Genomic DNA, 18,557 nt, shown 5'->3' with positions numbered 1-18,557 from the left:
CAAAGATGGGGTCTCAGTCCACCTCCACTACAGTACTGTCTATAACTGTTACCCAAGTTCCCCCTCTCTCACTATCTTGCTCTGGGGAGCAGCCTCTTGTTTTCTGCGATTTTGGCCTGTTACTACGGGTCATAGAAGGATAACTATTCCTAGGTCTGGATTTATTACAGAAGAATTGTGTATTAGCAAGAAGTTGTTTTAAAGTTAGATTTGCATTTTGTAGTGTAAAATTAAACAAACAATGCTCAAATAATGTACTTTCTCATTTTCAGCACTCTGTCCTAGTTAGGTGTATGTTCTTTTACTTGTCTTCCCCCCACCATCAGGCTGAATTCAATGATTACTGATTGTCTTATCTGCAGAAACCACACAGCAGCATGGGCGTAAATTCTTCTTTGACCTTTGCTGGTGGCAGGCACCCATTTGACTGCCACCATTGATTGCTCTGGAGCAAAGGCTGAAGGCAGTGCGAATTTCTCACACTGCCTGAGTCAGTGGGTCTGTGGTTATACTGAATAAGCAGCTACCTACATCATTATCATATGAAATCTCTTTATGTTATAACTATGCTTTCACATTTGCTTTATTAACCTTCTTGCTTTCTCAAATATGCTTGAAAATGCACCATTTGCCCACTCTTTTCTCAAAGTTTTTTTCAGGGGAAGAAGTCCCCGAACCACCCTTATGACGGTCAGACTGTCTCGCTACGCTTGCTTGCCACCAGGTTCTCATCCCGAACTTTTGCGCCCTGTCACTGTTGTTTTTTTTCCTGAAAAGATTCTGAACAAGTGTAGCACTAGACTGCATGATTTAATCCTCCCTTAAATTAAATGAATTAGCTGCCTTTCAGAGTTGGTACAAGTATAAGGAACAGCAGTGGGATGTATGAGTTCAAGCTTGACTCACACACAAAGCAAGATTTCCACACACAAAACAGGTACAGCATCGGGCAGGAATACACACCTCCTTCAAATCCATAGATCACATACTGAGCTGGACAAAAGCAATTCATGCTTCCTCACATGCAAAAATCATGAACAGCTTTTTAAGCAGCAGTCCAAGCCTGTGTGTTAACTCACATACACAATATGCAGCATTTGGCAGCAGTGCAAGTTCTCCTCACACACACAGCACTGGTACAAGATGGTCAGCAGCAGTGCAAGCTCAGATATCCTCACATACAAAACAGGTATCACACTGACAGCAGCTTCTAAGCATATTTTAGGCACAGAATACAAAGAGTAAAATATAGAGGTAGGTGAGCCAATGACGGGCCGAACCAGATATTAGGCTGTGGTTCAGCTCAAGGTCCTCTTGAACCCTCAAGCCCAAAATGAGCTGAGCTTGTGTACAGCTTCTGCCTGCTAACACCATGCATCAAGAATGGAAGACAAAGTATTAAACTTTGGTGTCAAATGGACAAGAGTAAAGGATTCCAACCTAGCTGCGGAATTACACAATATGAGGCCAGGAAACCCTGAATGAGTCACAGCTTGGCCATTTGACCAAATTGTGTGATCCTGGCAATTATTTTATTTTATTTTGCCTCCTAATTGTTTTTTTTAATGCATATGAGAAAACCTTGAATACGTGAGGATGTGTGCTGTACAAGACTATCTCTTATATTTGACTTAATGGACTACAATGTTTCTCTGTGTAAAATAAGAATTTAGGCCACGTATTATGTGCACATGATAGCTGACTTCCCTCTTACTTCTCTAATAGGATAGTCATAAGGGTGGAAGGTGGGGGCATGAATGCTACCACTTTTAAGAAATGCTGCTTGATGCCATGATATGTTTGAATGTATTAAGGTGAAACTCTAGGTAAATATATAAACTTTTTTGACTTGAGAAGACACTTCATCATATTTTACATAATATTTGCTGCACGATTTTAGTATCAAATGGTGTTCCCATGGCTCAGCTTGTGCTTTGCTTGGGTTCTTAGAGCAAAGATGGGGTCTCAGTCCACCTCCACTACAGTACTGTCTATAACTGTTACCCAAGTTCCCCCTCTCTCACTATCTGGGAAGCAGCCTCATATTTTCTGAGATTTTGACCTGTTACTACAGGTCATAGAAGGATAACTATTCCTACGTCTGGATTTATTACAGAAGAATTGTGTATTAGCAACCTCAAGAAGTTGTTTTAAAGTTAGATTTGCATTTTGTAGTGTAAAATTAAACAAACAATGCTCAAATAATGTACTTTCTCATTTCCAGCACTCTGTCCTAATTAGGTGTATGTTCTCTTACTTGTCTGCCCCACCACCATCAGGCTGAATTTAGTGATTACTGATTGTCTTATCTGTAGAAACCACACAACAGCATGGGCATAAATTATTCTTTGACCTTTGCTGGTCGCAGGCACCCAGTGCGAAATGGCACATTCTGCAGTTACAAAAGTAAGCATGCGTACAGCTCAGCCATTCAGCAGGAGAGTGGTAATGGTGTATTATGTAGCTGGTGTTGGAATGCTGAAGGCTTTGCATGTTAAAATTTCCCAAGAACACGCTTTGGGAGATACATTCTAGCTGTATATGGAGCACAAGACTCCAGTACACCTTTACCCGATGTTCCACTGGTCCCGAGTTCTGAAAATGATCAAGAACAACTAGGCCAAGTTATTCTAGTGTGTATAGATTAGCCTAGAAATTATTTCACCCAGAACTTCTGAGCATAAGAAATTCTGGGCAAAAGCATGTGTCTTTCTATCAGACAAGATCTCCTGTTTGAGCAACAGGACATAGTCCTCCACCTGAATCTGCGCAACCTACACCTTTTTGCGTGGAGATTGATCAGTGGCAGCTGACTATATTCGACCTGCCGCCTGAAGAGGTGGATGTCATCCTCCCATGAAATCCATTTATGCTAGGTACTCAGTTAAATATATTGCTTGGTGTGGTGCTTGTAAGAGTTATCCTTTCCAAGCAGAGCTGTCGGATGCACTTTTGTATACCAGCAAGGCCTTGCAGTGGGCAGCATAAAAGTTTATTTGTCAGCCCTTCCAGCTTCTGTGTGTTTACTGGACTAACCACCCGTGTTTAAACCACTTGTTGTGATGAGTTTTATTAAAGGTTTAGCACACATGTTACCTCCTAAGCCAATGGTGATGCCACATTGGGAACTTAACTTGATCTTTATGTCTCTCATGTGTATGCCCTTTGAACCAATGCATAGTTGCTTGCTGCGTTTCCTGAATTTAAAGATGGGCTTCCTCAACAGGATAACATCAGCTCGCCAGGTGGGTGAACGTTCAATGCAATCAGAATACATCGTCTTGTTCATGGACAAGTTGTTGCTGAGGATTCAGGGTGCATTCTTGTGAAAAGCTGTGATTTCCTTTCATGCAGGGCAATTCATAACCATGCCTGCCTATTTCACTACTCCTCACCCCTAGAAAGAAGAGGAGAGGTTCCATCAGCTGGACCTCAAAAAGGCTTTAAGCTTTCCATTAACTGTGATAATTAACACTGTGTGAATGATTAGCTTTTTCTGCAATTGTCCAGGGTGAAGAAAGGGAAGCCTGTGCCCAGTTGAGGTGCACCGTACTCTGCATTAAGGTCTGATACGCACTGGCCAGGAAACAGCCCCTGCAGGGTCTGAAAGCACATTCCACTTGACTAAGGCTGCTACTACTGTGTTGGCTCATGGAGTGCCCGTCCTTGATGTTTGCCAGGTTGTGATGTGGGTGTCAGTGCATATGTTCTCGAAGCACTAGTTTCTCCATGGCCAAGTCTGGCTGGAAGGACTTTTCTCATGACAGGATGCTTAGGGCCTTATTACGACAGTGGTGGTCGAACTGCTGCAGTTGTGGCGGCCCGACGGCCACATTACGAGGTTGGTGGGTCTGCCCGCCAACCTACCTCTGTCCCCGCCAGGATCTTTGATTTCGACGGGGGGCTGCTGAAGTCAGTGCAGCCATGCTGATTACAACCTTGTTCTCCGCCAGCCTTTTCATGGCAGTACCATCGTCATGGAAATGCTGGTGGAGAACAGGTGTTTGTGGCCTCAGGGAGGGCCCCATGCACTGTCCATGGCATGGGCAGTGCAGGGTTCCCCCTGCCCAGCACCTTCAAAATGTGCACTGTCTGCTGTGACAATGCTGCCGCCACTTTCCCAATGCGCTGACCGGCGGAAACAATGGTTTCTGCCAGTCAGCCCAGTGGGAAAGTCATAATGGGAGCAGGGTGAGGTCGCCAGCAGAGCGGCGACCACCCCTTTGGGAGTTTGGCGGACAGGTGTTCCTGTCTGCCAAACTCATAATCGACTCCTTAGTCCTGCAGGACTTTTTGATTTGAGTCCGCTTTACAGAGCTCCCCTTGTGAGGAGGTTATTCTTCAGTATCCATGCCAAGGGGAGGAATTTGCATTTCTTTTCTGGTGCTCTTCCTGGTGGCCTAACTGCAGATTCCTCACTACCATCCCATGACCATCCCAGTGGTCTCTTTTAAACATCCCAGTGGCCTCTTTTAACCATCTAAAAAGATCCCAATTTAGAGATCAGCAACAATTGATTGTACTCTGCGACTGAGGGTGCAGAAAGGGAAATAAAAAACTGATATCAGCTCACAGATGTGGCTTTTATATGGGGCTCCTCTCCATCACTTCTTTGACAGTATGGCGTCAACATGGAGCCACACAGAGCCACCTATTAGCACACAGGAGCACTGCTGGAGAAAAGTTTCGAATCCAGTCTGGTACCTGGGGAGTATTCTAAAGTGATGAGTCTGCAGTTAGATAGTGCAACCACGAGAAAGATTATTACTGAAGGTAACTTGTTCTGTTGGTTGAAATGCTTGACTTGGCCATTGCCCTGAGGATAGTGCAAAGCTGATATGATGTATTTGATACATTTCTTGAGAAAGTCTTTTCTATCATCTTGCACTATTTGAATACCATTTTTAGCGACCAAGTGTTCAGGAAAACCTTCCTTGCTAAACACTTTTAAGAAAGAATCCATCGCTAACCTTCTGGTGGTGTTTTCAATGAGCGACCATTCTGGCCACTTGGAATAGTAATCCATGAGCAAAAGTGCAAGACTCATATGATATGTTATGATTTTAAAGGGACCCGCACAGTCAAGCACTAATATTTGCCACACACGTTTGTGCCATTCAACGAAAGACACAGGCAAACGTGTAGTGCCAGCATTCTTTTCACTTGATGCACACGTTTTGTATCATCTGACATGCTTGTTTGCCTCTAGGTCTACATCTGGCCACTAAAAAGTATGTTGGCAAGAGGCCTTTGATAGCAGACATTCCTATTTACCATATGGCTGGACTTATACATCCAGGTAATATGCATGTGTTGCTCCTGATTACTAGTTTTTTTTCTAAACTGACTCCATATGCTATATAACAGTAGGTCTGCAGCTGAGCATGTAATGGTTTTGCAGGGGGATACCCTGTGACACAATTTTTTTTATTAATTTCAGTGATTTATCTTTGCCGTTGGCAAGCTGTCAGTTCATCATCTTATACTTCCTAAAAGGCTTGGTTAACTGTCATGAATTGCAGCAACTACACCCATTTCCTCCTCACATTGGGCCTTCTCTTCTGAGAAGTCAGAGCAACAAGACAAGATAAGCAGTTTGCCGTTCTGTTATTTCTTCCTAGAATAAGCTTCCCCACATAGCAATACGATCGACGTTTTGAACAGACACACTATCAGGGCAGTACTAGAAAGACCACAAGCAGATGACAAGATGTGCACAAGGGGGTTTGTGGTCTGTCCTGGAAATGAATTTGTTTCTAACAAATGTAGTGCCTGAAGTGATTTATTGCCCATATGCATGCATACAGTTCTTTGACAACACATATGGGTTTGGTAGAATTCAAGGTTCTGAACTTAAAAGCCACAATCCACTCCTTCCCAAAACAAAGTGATAATATCGCACTCAAACCACATACACATTGGCATCTACTGTGATGATGCAGGTTTTCCTTACAGTCAAGGTTTTCAGAGTAGGAGCTGATGCGATGAACTCCTTGATTGATTAAAAAACATTCCACTGGTAATGACAAAGGGCCAGATAACGACCTTGGCGGAGGGGATTACTCCGTCCCAAATGTGATGGATATGCTGTCCGCAGTGTTACAAGTTCCATAGGATATATTGGAACTTGTAATACGGCAGGCGGGGTAATACCCTCTGCCAAGGTCGTAATCAGGACCACAATGTCTGTGGCTGCTGGGTAAAGGATGGTTGATGGATACAAGGAAAGATGACAATAGAGAAAGCAAGGATAAAAAATATAATGACGATCATTCTGTGAAATGCCCATTAAAATATCTACACACCACAAAATACAGAATAGTGCTTGCCTACTTGGAGTGCGTACTCGGTGCTTTTGTAAAGAGGGCATTTCATTATTTGGACTGGGACCCTTTTCAGCCTTGCTCCATCTCTTAGCTCAGCTACCACAATAACCTCTCTTCCTACCATTACGAAATAATTATAAATCAAAATAAATTGTATAGTATTTGAATTACATTTATATAGCGCTGTCTACTCCACAGTGGGGAGCCCAGTTGCATCATCAGACGAGTCGCATTCTACACCGTGGAGGAGTGCTTCTTTGGAAGGGTTTTATTCTTGGCTGATGGCCTTTGTGGGAAGCATTATGGTGCTGTGTTTGAGTGACCAGAGAGGTGCTCTTATCGTTTCTTGCCTAGGTTAGAGCGCTTAGTAGTCTGATGAGGAAGACTGTGCTTATTACATTAGCTAGCTGCTATGTTACTCTGGATGTCCGATGTTGGCTTTGTGGGGTTTACCAAGACTGACAAATAACCTCCTGTGCTGCTAAAGCAATTAGGACACCCACTCTGTAGATCTTTTGGGTCGAAGGAGGATACAGATCTACCTGGATAGTCCGTATTTCAGTCACTCTTTAAATAAGTAGTTGTTCTCACAGAATTTGTAATACTTTGGACTGACCATTTTGAAACTGGGGAGGGATGTGAGTGTTACTGTCCTCCATGATGCCAGCCTTAAGTGGCACATCGATATGAGCACTGGTGCTTGTCCTCTTTTGGTGTTGAGTGGCTTGGTTTAGATGGATTGATGGTGGTTTTCTGACATTATAAGTTTTTCTTATGGAGTTGACATGCGTTTTATGATTCTTCTTCGGGTTCAACAAACATCAGGCAGACAACAAGTGTGTCATTAGAACCACCAAGAAAATATAAAAGGTGTATAGAGATCTAACAACCTGTTGTTCAATCCACCTTGCGATATGTCCTCAAAAGTTTATAGAATGTAATGTGGGGGTCATTTGCAACATGTATAGGTAAGAACTAGGCCTGGAACTGAAGATTATGAGACGTGAATCCACTGGACTCTTTCCCAACTCGTTTCACACATGGGGCCAGATTTACAAGGCCCTTGCGCCACGCTAATGTGGCTCAACAAGGCAAAAATCGCTGCAACATATTTACAAAGTGGCACAGTGCATGCATTGTGCCACTTTGCGACCCCTTGCGCCACGTTATGCTTGGGTCTGGCATGATGTATGCAAGGGGGGCGTTCCAGCGTTAGGAGTCACGCAATAAGAGCACAATGAAATCTACAAGATGTATCTGCGTCATTCTTGGCTTCATTTTTAATGCCTACTCAAAGGTGTTAAAGGTGTTAAAAGGATGCACCCATTGCAGTCAATGGTCCTTCTTGCACTTTGCTGCACTAGTGTCAACATTTTTTACACTATTGCAGCAAGGCGCCACAATAGCGTAAAAAATGTTGGCGTTATTAGCCTAACGTGCACCATGGTGTCAGGTGGCAGTGGGTGGGGGGGCGCAAGAAATCTGGCACATCAGTACTGATGAGCCAGATTCTTGTAAATCTAGGCCCGTGGTATCGTGGGCGGCAGGTGGGTCTGGGAAGGTCTGACTTCGGCTTCATGGTAACAGGAGTTCTCGCCAGTAGTCTGGCCCCTGTTACTGGACTGCACTTTTCCTGCTCAGTAGACTATGTAGTCTTCGACTCCGCCTATTCTGCCACTGAAAGGCCAAGGATGGTCAAATGACGACATGGAACCTTTTTAAAAGAACTGACTCAAATATAATTATGTTGTTTGTAACTCATATTCTCAATCCCTTCCTCATCAAAATGCTTGTCACAAAGCCTAAACGCTTATGTATTGTAACTGTTGTTGTGTAAAGCACTTTGATACCTCATGGATGTGGCTAGCACTATACAAACGCCAGCATACATATATAGAGTTTAAGACAGTGCACATTTGGATCAATATTAGGTCAGTGTCCCTACAGGTGCACCAACTAAAAGGAGAATATCATTGTTTATGTCAATGGTGTCCCGTATAGGTCCAGTAGGGACCGATCCATTTTTGAATTTGAAAGTACCTGCTGGCTTTCTAAATTAACTTTACGTGTATTGATTGTATGTAAATGTACCTTTTTGGATCTGCTGAAAGATGGCATGATTTAAAACCTACACCAGACACCTCCATTGTATGTACTATCCAATATGTTTGTTCAAAGTGCTTGAAAGTGCTGTCTTTTGAAGCTTACGATCACCACTAAATATTAGGGCTGTCTGTGTACATACTCTACTCAAGGCGTCCCGCCTGCTCACGTCTCCATGATGAGTGAACTTTCATTGCCTTGTCGATCTATGCCTCCTTGGCCATGCAGTTCCTGCCCGCTAGATGTTCTGCTGTCTTTACATGCGTTGTATATGTAGGCCTTGCTGAGTATCGTCCTTCTTTTTCCTCAGCGGTCTGTGCACCTCCATGCCAGAACAAAGGGTCGTGCAGTCGCCCTCAGACCTGTGTCTGCCGTTCTGGCTTCCAAGGGCCCCGATGTGAGCATGCAGTTCCAGAGCAGGAGTATCGTCCTCGGTCCGCTCATCGGCAGGCTCCCGGTGCCGGGTCTCCCCTGAGGATAAGCCGACACAAGAACAGCAGCTCTGCCGTACAAGGGCCAACGTCGACAGGATCCCAGAGCAGGTCAGTGCCTAGCAACAGCGCCTAGAGGCAGGAAGACTCTGCCTCAGGGACATGAATGGGTAATAGTAAATGTACTGTTCCCTATATACATACCTTCACTATATTGTAGTAGTTGTGGATATATTGTTGAAAGCCGATATTTATAACTCGATATTCTGGTAGCTCAACCTTTTGTTCCTAGTGCAGGATTTATCTGTGCAGTAGTTCTCACAACCAGACTGATACACATGTCTTGCCAGAGCGTCGAATTTATGGTGGTGCCATGAGCACATCATAGCATGGGTTGCACTGGGTCTTGGAGATCTGCAATGTCACACTTCCCAGCTAATCTCAAATTTCAGTCCCAAATTTGAATTTATTTGTGTTGCTGTAAAGTGGAATTAGAATAGCCAGGATAATTCTCGTACATAATTTTGTGCTATGGTTCAGAGCTAACTTGTAGTATATGTTCAATATCAGTTTGCGTGATGCATAAAGTGGTAGCCTTCTTTGTGCAATCTGATCATCACGCGTTCCAACTCGTAGAAGGGCTTTGCAGGCAAAAGAGACATAGGCCCTCATTACGATTTTGGCGGGTGGCAGAGGCTGCCTGCCAAACTCGAACTGCCCTCTGTCCGCCAGTGCAGCCAGAACACCACCAGCCCTATTACAAGTTTCCCGCTGGGCCTGTGGGTGGAAACGGCTTTTCCGTCCACCAGTACACTGGGAAACAGGGCCTTATCATTGACACTGGCTCGTAAAGGCGCTGGCAGCAATGTGTCGGTGTGGCAGGTGAAGCAGCACCCGCTGCGCTTTCCACTGCTCATAATTTCGGAAGTGGAAAGCGCAATGGGGCTGTCCATGGGGGCCCCTCCTCAACGGCTTATGCCAAGTGCATGGGCAGCGCAGGGGACCCCAGGGGGCCACCAATGCCACCATTCAGCCAGCCTTTCCTTGGCAGTCCAATGCCATGAAAAGGCTGGCAGATTGGGAAGTCATAATCCCCCGCCGGCGCTGCATGCAGCGCCACCCTGGCGGACTACAACCACCGATACCGCCAAGCTGTCGACTGGCACGGTTGTAATGTGGCAATCCGACCGCCACCATGAGTCTGGCGGTCATACAACCGCCAGACTCGTAATGAGGGCCATAATTTTCACTCCAGGAATTCAGAGTGAACGAGTCCAGTAATATACCTTGGAAGCAGTGGTTGCTTGTGATCTGTAGGGACCATGTACCTCGGAAGAGGTGTTTGCTTGTGATCTGTAGGGACCATTGTGCTCCGAAGGGACCATGTACCTTGTAAGCAGTGTTTTCTTTTGATCAGTAGAAACCATGTGATCCGTAGGGACCATGTACCTCAGAAGCAGCGGTTGCTTGTGATCTGTAGGGACCATGTTCGTCGCAAGCAGTGGTTGCTTGTGATCTGTAGGGACGAATGCACCTCAGCAGCAGTGGGTGCTTGTTATCTGTAGGGACCATGTACGTCGCAAGCAGTGGTTGCTTGTGATCTGTAGGGACGAATGTACCTTGCCAACAGTGGGTGCTGGTGATCTGTAAGGACCATTATGTCGCAAGCAGTGGTTGCTTGTGATCTGTAGGGACGAATTTACCTCAGCAGCAGTGGGTGCTTTTGATCTGTAGAGACCATGTTCCTTAGAAGCAGTGTTGCTTGGGATCAGTTGGGACCATGTATCAGTAAGGATCATGTACCTCAGAAGCAGTGGTTGCTTGTGATCTATAGGGACCATGTACCCCTGAAGCAGTGGTTGCTTGTGATCCGTAGGGACCATGTACCTTGGAACCAGTGGTTGTTTGTGATCTGTAGGGCCCATGTACCTTGGAAGCAGTGGCTGCTTGTGATCCATAGAGACATGTACCTCGGAAACAGTGGTTGCTTGTAATCCATAGGGACCAGGTGATCCGTAGGGCCATGTACCTCGGACACAGTGTTTTCTTTTAACCAGAAGAAAGCAAGTGTTTCTTAGGGACCATGTACCTTGGAAGCAGTGGTTGCTTGTGATCCTTAGGGCCCATGTATCTCAGAAGCGGTGGCTTCTTGTGATCCGTAGGGACCATGTACCTCAAAAGCAGCGGTTGCTTGGGATCAGTAGGGAGCATGTGATCTGTAGGGACCATGTACCTCAGAAGCAGTGGTTGCTTGTGATCCCAAAGGACCATGTACCTTGGAAGCAGTGGTTGCTTGTTATCATTAAGGACCATGTACCTCGGAATCAGTGTTTGCTTGTGATCAGTAGGGGCCATGTACCTCAGAAGCAGTGTTCCCTTGTGATCCCTGCGGACCATGGATCTTGGAAGCAGTGGTTGCGTATGATCAGTAGGGACCATGTAACTCGGAAGCAGTGTTTGCTTGTGATCCGTAGGGACCATGTACCTTGGAACGAGTGGTTGCTTGATATCTTTAGGGCCCATGTACTTTGGAAGTAGTGGCTGCTTGTGATCTATAGGGACATGTACCTCGGAAGCTTTGGTTGCGTGTGATCTGTAGGGACCATGTACCTCAGAAGCAGTGGTTGCTTGTGATCCGAAGGGACCATGTACCTTGAAAGCAGTGGTTACTTGTTATCAGTAAGGACCATGTACCTCTGAATCAGTGTGTGCTTGTGATCAGTTGGGGCCATGTACCTCAGAAGCAGTGTTCCATTGTGATCAGTAGGGACCATGTGATCCGTAGGGACCGTGTACCTCAGAAGCAGTGGTTGCTTGTGGTCAGTAGGCGCTGTGTATTTTGGAAGCAGTGTTTGCTTGTGTTAGTAGGGACCATTTGGTCCGTTGGGCCCATGTGCCTTGGAAGCAGTGGTTTATTGTGATCTCTACGGACCATGGACCAAGGAAGCAGTGGTTGCTTGTGATCAGCAGGGACCATGTACCTAGGAAGCAGTGTTTGCTTGTGATCAGTAGTAATATTTCCTTGTGATATGTAGGGACAGTATGAACTGATGGTCCATCTACTTTGGAAACAGTGGTTGCTTATGATCAGGAGGGACCATGTACCTCAGAAGCAGTGGTTGCTTGTGATCCATAGGGACCACGTACCTCAGAAGCAGTGGTTGCTTGTGATCCATAGGGACCATGTACCTCAGAAGCAGTGGTTGCTTGTGATCTATAAGGACCTTGAAAGAAGTGTTTGCTTGTGATCCATAGGGACAATGTGATCCGTAGGGACCATGTACCTCGGACACAGTGTTTGCTTTTGATCAGTAGAAAGCAAGAGATCCATAGGGACCATTTGCTTCAGAAGCAGTGGTTTCTTGTGATCCGTATGGCCCATGTACCTCAGAAGCAGTGGGTGCTTGTGATCCATAGGGACCATGTACCTCAAAACAGTGGTTGCTTGGGATCAGTAGGGAGCATGTGATCAGTAGATACCATGTACCTCGGAAGCAGTGGATGCATGTGATCTGTAGGGACAATGGTTCTCAGACGCAGTGTTTGCTTGGAATCCGAAGAGACCATGTACCTTGGAGCAGTGGTTGTTTGTGATCTGTACAGACCATTGTCCTAGGAAGCAGTGGTTGCATGTGATCAGTAGGGACCGTGTACCTCGGATGCAGTCGTTGTGTGTGATCCGTAGGGACCATGCACCTCGGAAGCAATGGTTGCTTGTGATCAGTAGAGACCATGTACCTCTGAAACAGTGTTTGCTTGTGATCAGTAAGGATCATGTGAACCGTAGATACCATGTACCTCGAAAGCAGTGGCTGCTTGTGATCAGTAGTGACCATGTGCCTTGGAAACAGTGGCTGCTTGTGATCAGGAGGGACCATGTACCGCTCGGAAACAGTGTTTGCTTGTGATCAGTAAGGATCATGTGATCCGTAGGGACCATGTACCTCAGAAGCAATGATTGCTTGTGATCAGTAGGGACCATGTACCTCAGAAGCAGTGTTTGCTTGTGATCAGTAGAAACCATGTGATCCGTAGAGACCGTGTACCTCAGAAGCAGTAGTTGCTTGTAATCAGTTGGGACATGCTTAGATTTATATTCTTCAAAATATTTTTCCATAAGTATCACCAGTGTTTTTGATTACAGATATGGAAATTATTCATAATAAAGGAGTGTGATCTAAAATGCATAGGTCTGCACCTCACTCTCACCCTCTCTGCCTCACGTTCTCTCTGTGTTTTTATTTCATTCTTAGCTTTCTCACTTTCTCAACTATCTTAGCTCCTGCATTCTCAAGCTTACTCTCACACAGTGTCATTCTAACTTTCTCTCACTCTATCTGCTGCGATGGTTTAGGTAGAATCCAGACACAAACCTACTCTCAGTACAGTGGAGACCAGACACACAGCTCTGACTGTGTACATCAGTTTAGACTTGGTATAATTCAAAGATAGTCGAGTAGCAGAATTTATATACCATTTGGCCAAAACATTGAATCCTGGCCTACAAAGCCACCTTGCTGTTACAGAGTACTGAGACTCAATAAATGACTACAGATGCACATTACACTCACCTCCAGCAGCCTGTACTATTGCACTAATAGATCTTGAACAAAAAGGCCCACTCAGCTGTGCCACGCCAACACTCACTGTTGCTACAGCAGTGGAACACAGGCAGATGTCTGCAAGCATGGTTCAGCCTCGAGCTATTACACTCCTGGTACTACATTCTCATGGCACCTTAGACAGTATTGCTTGTGCATAGCAACTCTGACGTGGAGTATTCCTGTTTATTTTAGGTATTAAGATGCCTTTAAGAGTTCTGTCATTGTCCTTGATCACATTGCACTTCACCCACAGAACCAACATGTCCCATACAATTACACTATGGACACCGCCTGTGGTACATCCAAGGTGAATAACTAAACAGAATCCATAGTTTCAGGAAAATATTTTATTTAAACAAAAAAATCACCACCAGTCTCTTGTCTTTCCTTTTTATCCTACCAGATCATGTCTCAGTCCAGTTGCTTTGATATTCCTCAAAGTTCCTTGCAGAAACACAGTCACACTAAGTGATGAGGTTAAATTGTATTTTTCAAAATTATTCCATGCTGAGGCGAGGACTGGCTGCAAAAGTGTGTATATATACCCTTCTGTTTTCCCATTGTCTTAGTTTGCCAGGTTGATAGAACTTCCTCATCTTGCTTTTCCTATTATGTCTTTGCTAATGCCGTTCAAATTTTTGATGTTCCAATATAGATAGTATAGTCCAACTCGTAGCTGTAACCGTTATCCAAGAGTAAGAAATTCAACTTGGCATGATCTTCATTGACAGGTCTAAACATTAGGATAATTCCCTGCTGTGCAAGGGACCCTGCAATCCTTCATCTCAACAGATATATGCATAAAGAGGGTGAAAGTCAGCATGCCAAAAATGTTCCCCAATTGCTATCCGAAAGCTTATGCAGGCAACGTTTTGCAGAATTGTAAACTATATTGTATCACAAAATGCATTCTGAAAATTACATTGCAGTGCCTATAATACAAACTGCTGCATACATGCCTTAGCAATGAGGAGACAAAATACAGCATGATAGGATTACACTAGAACAGTCAAAAGCACCCTGTCCCATTAAGGTTTCAGGGGTTTCTATTACCCATGATGCCTTCTATTAGTAGTAGCCTCACAAACTCAAGTCTTTTTTCCGGCTTTTGTGAATGGGATCCTGGAAGACTTTGGGTTCGTTCACACTTGTTTTTTTTCTACAACATTTCTTGAAGCATTCATTCTGTTTGTCTTTCACTCAGCATGGTTAACATGCTATTAGATAAGTTAATTTGAGTAAGTTTATTTAGAATGTACAGAATGCAGACCTTTAAATGAAGTCACTCATGAAATGTCTGGAATATCAGTGGTCTCAGGAGGAGAACAACTGGGGCAATAAGCTGTATGACAATGACAACAAAGCAGTCTCTTTTGTGGTGGTGCAGAATAGCCAATCTGCTTCAAGTTGTCTCACTTTCAGCTGGAACCTCTTACCGGGATAGGGAGCTCACCCAGAAGGTGTGTCCGTCATGAGATAATTGGTCAGAGAAGGGGAGCTCTACCCTCCATTATCACCTGAAAAAAAAGAGCATTGTATGTGGCGCTCAAAGCTTTCCTATTCTGTGAAAATGAGCATAAAAACAGACCATGCCCTACGTGGCCTATGAAGGGAATATGACATCAAGAGTACTGTTGTTGGAATCACAGAAGATTTGGTCATGAACCTTGTCCAGGGAGCCTTTTAATAAATGTAATCAACTTGCCAGGAATCCAAAACTTACAGTGGGGTTTTCTGAGCCGACTTACTAATAAAATCATGTAAGGGCTCTGGACAACAGCATTCTTCATCATATTTTTGTAGGATAGGGCTAAAAATAATAGATCTGTTTACACCATCTCAAAACAACAAATGAAATGACTTCTCTTCTAGAACCAGATTCTCTAGCAACGCCCTTTTAAATAATTGTTCAATAACAAATCTACTTCTGTACTCTGATTCCTTTAATAGCAGCAACCATCATGAAGCTGAAAAATGGGCAATCTACAATGCTTTTCATTGGTCTAGATTTACCAAGATGGTGGTATCAGAACCGGCTGCGAATGTCACTCAAGCCACACAAGAGACAACTATTCAAACTGAAGCTCCTCACCAGATAACAGGGTCCAATAGTCCATCCAAATCTGACCTCCTTGAATTTGGCAGCATGTCTCCTGAGATCAAGCAGTGTGGAAATCTGAAGCTGTCTCATTCATGCATGAACTTTCTATGGAAGGTGAAATGCCAATTAACTGCATAATATTCCTTCATATGGAAAATGTGTTGCCTATGGTACACTAAAAAGTACATAACCCTGTCACTTGTCAAGAGAAAGTAAGTCTACCATAGTTATGACAAAACATCATTCATTCCTCCTAAAGTGATATGGTAATTTAACATTAACCAGACCATTACATTTCCACCTTTCTTTAGTAACCCTTCTTCCCCAGAAGAGCATCCCTTACATACTCTGGATATTAGGAGAGTTCTTTGCTTCTGTTTGGGCAAGACAAAGATCTTGTGTGAAGCTAAACAACACTTCTCTCGTAGGGGATTTCCATGATAGTCATAATTGTTGAAGCCAAGGATGCAGAAACGGAGAAGGATCTATTCTTCATTGGAATCGCACCATTCAGAGATGGCTCTCCTTCTCTGGTGCTTCTTTCTTCGGCGCCTTCTTCTCACACCTCACCTCTGCAGGTTGCTATGCCTCCTCCTCACCCTTCACCTCGAAGTCTGACTCCGTTGCAGCCGGCTGCTCCAGTTCTGCTGGCACCCGTAGCACCTCCGGTACCTCAAGTGCCTACCACCGCCCCCGCTCCCAGACCGCGCTCAAGATCGTGCCACCATTCTCGTCATTGCCATCAGTCATCTGGCCATTCAAGGTCAAGACATTCCCACCACAGATCTCGTCAAAGATCACATGCCTACCATCATAGAGATTCCTTGTCCTCCACCAGAGACTATTCACCTACACTAACAGATTCACCTCAACCTCGCTCCTCACTGGTTAACAATATCAACACCTTTCATGAAATTCTAGTACGAGGTGCAGCAGAACTGAAATTTTCGATGGCTGTCCCAACTCCATCTACTTCAATCATATTGGACACTCTCCAGCAGTGCATAGCCGCCAGACCTTTGCTATCACTAATGCCTGGTCTCCTGGAACCTGCTATGGAAGTCTTCCTTACGCCTGCTATGACTAAGTCTGCTCCCTCCAGACTACTAAAAAAGTATCGTCCTCTGTAACAAGACCCTTTGTTTCTGTGCTCCGATCCTCCGCCTGATTCGGTGGTAATACTGGCTGCCCGCAAATCTCACGCTACGTCTCTGTATACTATGTCTCCTCTAGACAAAGAAAGTAAAAAGGTGAATTCAACAGTCCGCAAAGTCTGTAGTTCGGCCGCAACCTCCACGAACGTGGCAAACGCAACAGCCCTCTTGGGCAGATATGAGAGGACCCTTTGGGACTCCCTACTCCAATTTGCTGACCACCTCTTGAGAGATCAGAAGGAGGATTTTTTTAGAGATCGTCCAAGAAGGTGCCATGGTGTCTAACCAGATGATTAGTGCAGCGGCGGACTCATCCTTGCTCTCTGCACAAACATACTGCCATGGGGTAATGCTAAGGAGACTGGCTGTATCTAATGTCACTGAAACTGGACGCTCAGCTACGCATTCAGACCCTGCCATTTTCAGGCCCCACTCTGTTCAGCTCTCACGTGGACGATGAAATGGCAAGGATGAAGGCTGAGGTAGACATATTGAAGGCAGTAGGCCTTGAAAAACCCAAAGAGCAACGAAGACCCTTCCGACCTTTCCAATGTCACTATTCTACTCAGAGGGTTCAAACACCTCAGTGGCTACCTGGAAGAACTCAGCAGCAATTCCAAAGATCTTACCAGCCTCGGCAGAAACAACAAAGAGGACGAACGACGCATCAACCCAATCAGGGTTCTCGGCAGCCTTCAGCCTCAAAACCCTGAAAGCTTTCTTCCCCCATGTCCTTTACCCACTCCGGTGGGGGGAAGCGTCGCCAATTGCCTGGCAGAGTGGCAATGAATTACAACAATCGCTTGGGTCTTGAACGTTGTACAAAATGGGCTTTGTCTCAGGTTTTCCACCCCACCACCAAGTATTCCACTGAAGTCGACCACTTCTCATCTCAGCTCTCTAAAGGTGGAAGTTTCCATCCTGCTGGTAAAGAATGCAGTAGAACCTGTTCCTTTCAACAGCTGGTAAAAGGCATTTACTCAAGGTACTTCCTCGTTCCAAAAAAGTACAAGAAAGAGTTCAGACTCATTCTAGACCTGAGGATTGCCAACAAATGGATCTGAAAGGAAAAGTTCAGGATACTGGCTTTACACCAAATATACCCCCAGATTCACCAAGGGGACTGGCTTTGCTCAGTAGACCTACACAATGCCTTCTTTCATATCCCCATTGTAAAAAAGCATCAGGAGTTCTTGAGAGTTGTTGTGGGACAAGATCAATTCCAATACACCGTCCTACCATTTGGTCTCAAGTCAGCACCCAGAACTTTCTCCAAGTGCATGGCTGTGGTGGCAGCACATCTTTGAAGGCACCGAATCCTTGTGTACCCATATCTGGACGACTGGCTAATCAAGGCATTCACCTGTGCAGAAGCCCAACTGCATTTCAAATGGACATGCAATCTCTTTTAACGGCTAGGGCTTCATGTCAATTTTTCTCAAGTCCACAACAGTTGCACTACTTAGGAGCTACCATAGGCGCACTACAGGCAAAAGTGTGTCCTTCGGAGGAACATTGCTTATCCATTCTCCGGAAGTGTCGTGCACTTAAAACTATGCATTGACCAACAGTTCGCACAATCTCCTCACTTCTAGTGTCCATGGCCTTCACCTTCACATGCGACCTCTTCAGGAGTGCCTGGAGGACAAATGGACTCAACTGTCTGGAAACTGGGAAGACAGAACCTTTGTGTTCACCCATGCAATCAGATCCCTCAGTGTTCTCCAACCAATCTCCTACAAGGGATGCCTTTTCATCCACAGCCTCCATCACAGGCTATCCTGACAGATGCCTCTCTCCTTGGATGAGGAGCCCATTGGGGTCACCTACAAACACAA

The 18,557-nt window shown here is 45.0% G+C and overlaps 1 protein-coding gene across 5 annotated transcripts in view; it reads left to right on the top strand.

The window, feature by feature from the left end:
• The window catches only part of LTBP2 (latent transforming growth factor beta binding protein 2), a 1,514,902-nt gene that overhangs the window by 486,759 nt on the left and 1,009,586 nt on the right, over positions 1-18,557 (top strand). For all 5 annotated transcript variants that reach the window (XM_069208495.1, XM_069208492.1, XM_069208494.1 and 2 more), the window contains exon 3: positions 8,740-8,971. In XM_069208495.1, coding sequence (XP_069064596.1) covers positions 8,740-8,971 — 232 coding nt within the window. The remainder of the gene's footprint in view (positions 1-8,739; positions 8,972-18,557) is intronic.

The sequence above is a fragment of the Pleurodeles waltl genome, chromosome 9, assembly GCF_031143425.1.
Source record: "Pleurodeles waltl isolate 20211129_DDA chromosome 9, aPleWal1.hap1.20221129, whole genome shotgun sequence".
Lineage (NCBI taxonomy): Eukaryota > Metazoa > Chordata > Amphibia > Caudata > Salamandridae > Pleurodeles > Pleurodeles waltl.
The sequence above is the reverse complement of the archived record's forward strand: the minus strand, read 5'-3'. Positions and strand labels throughout refer to the sequence as shown.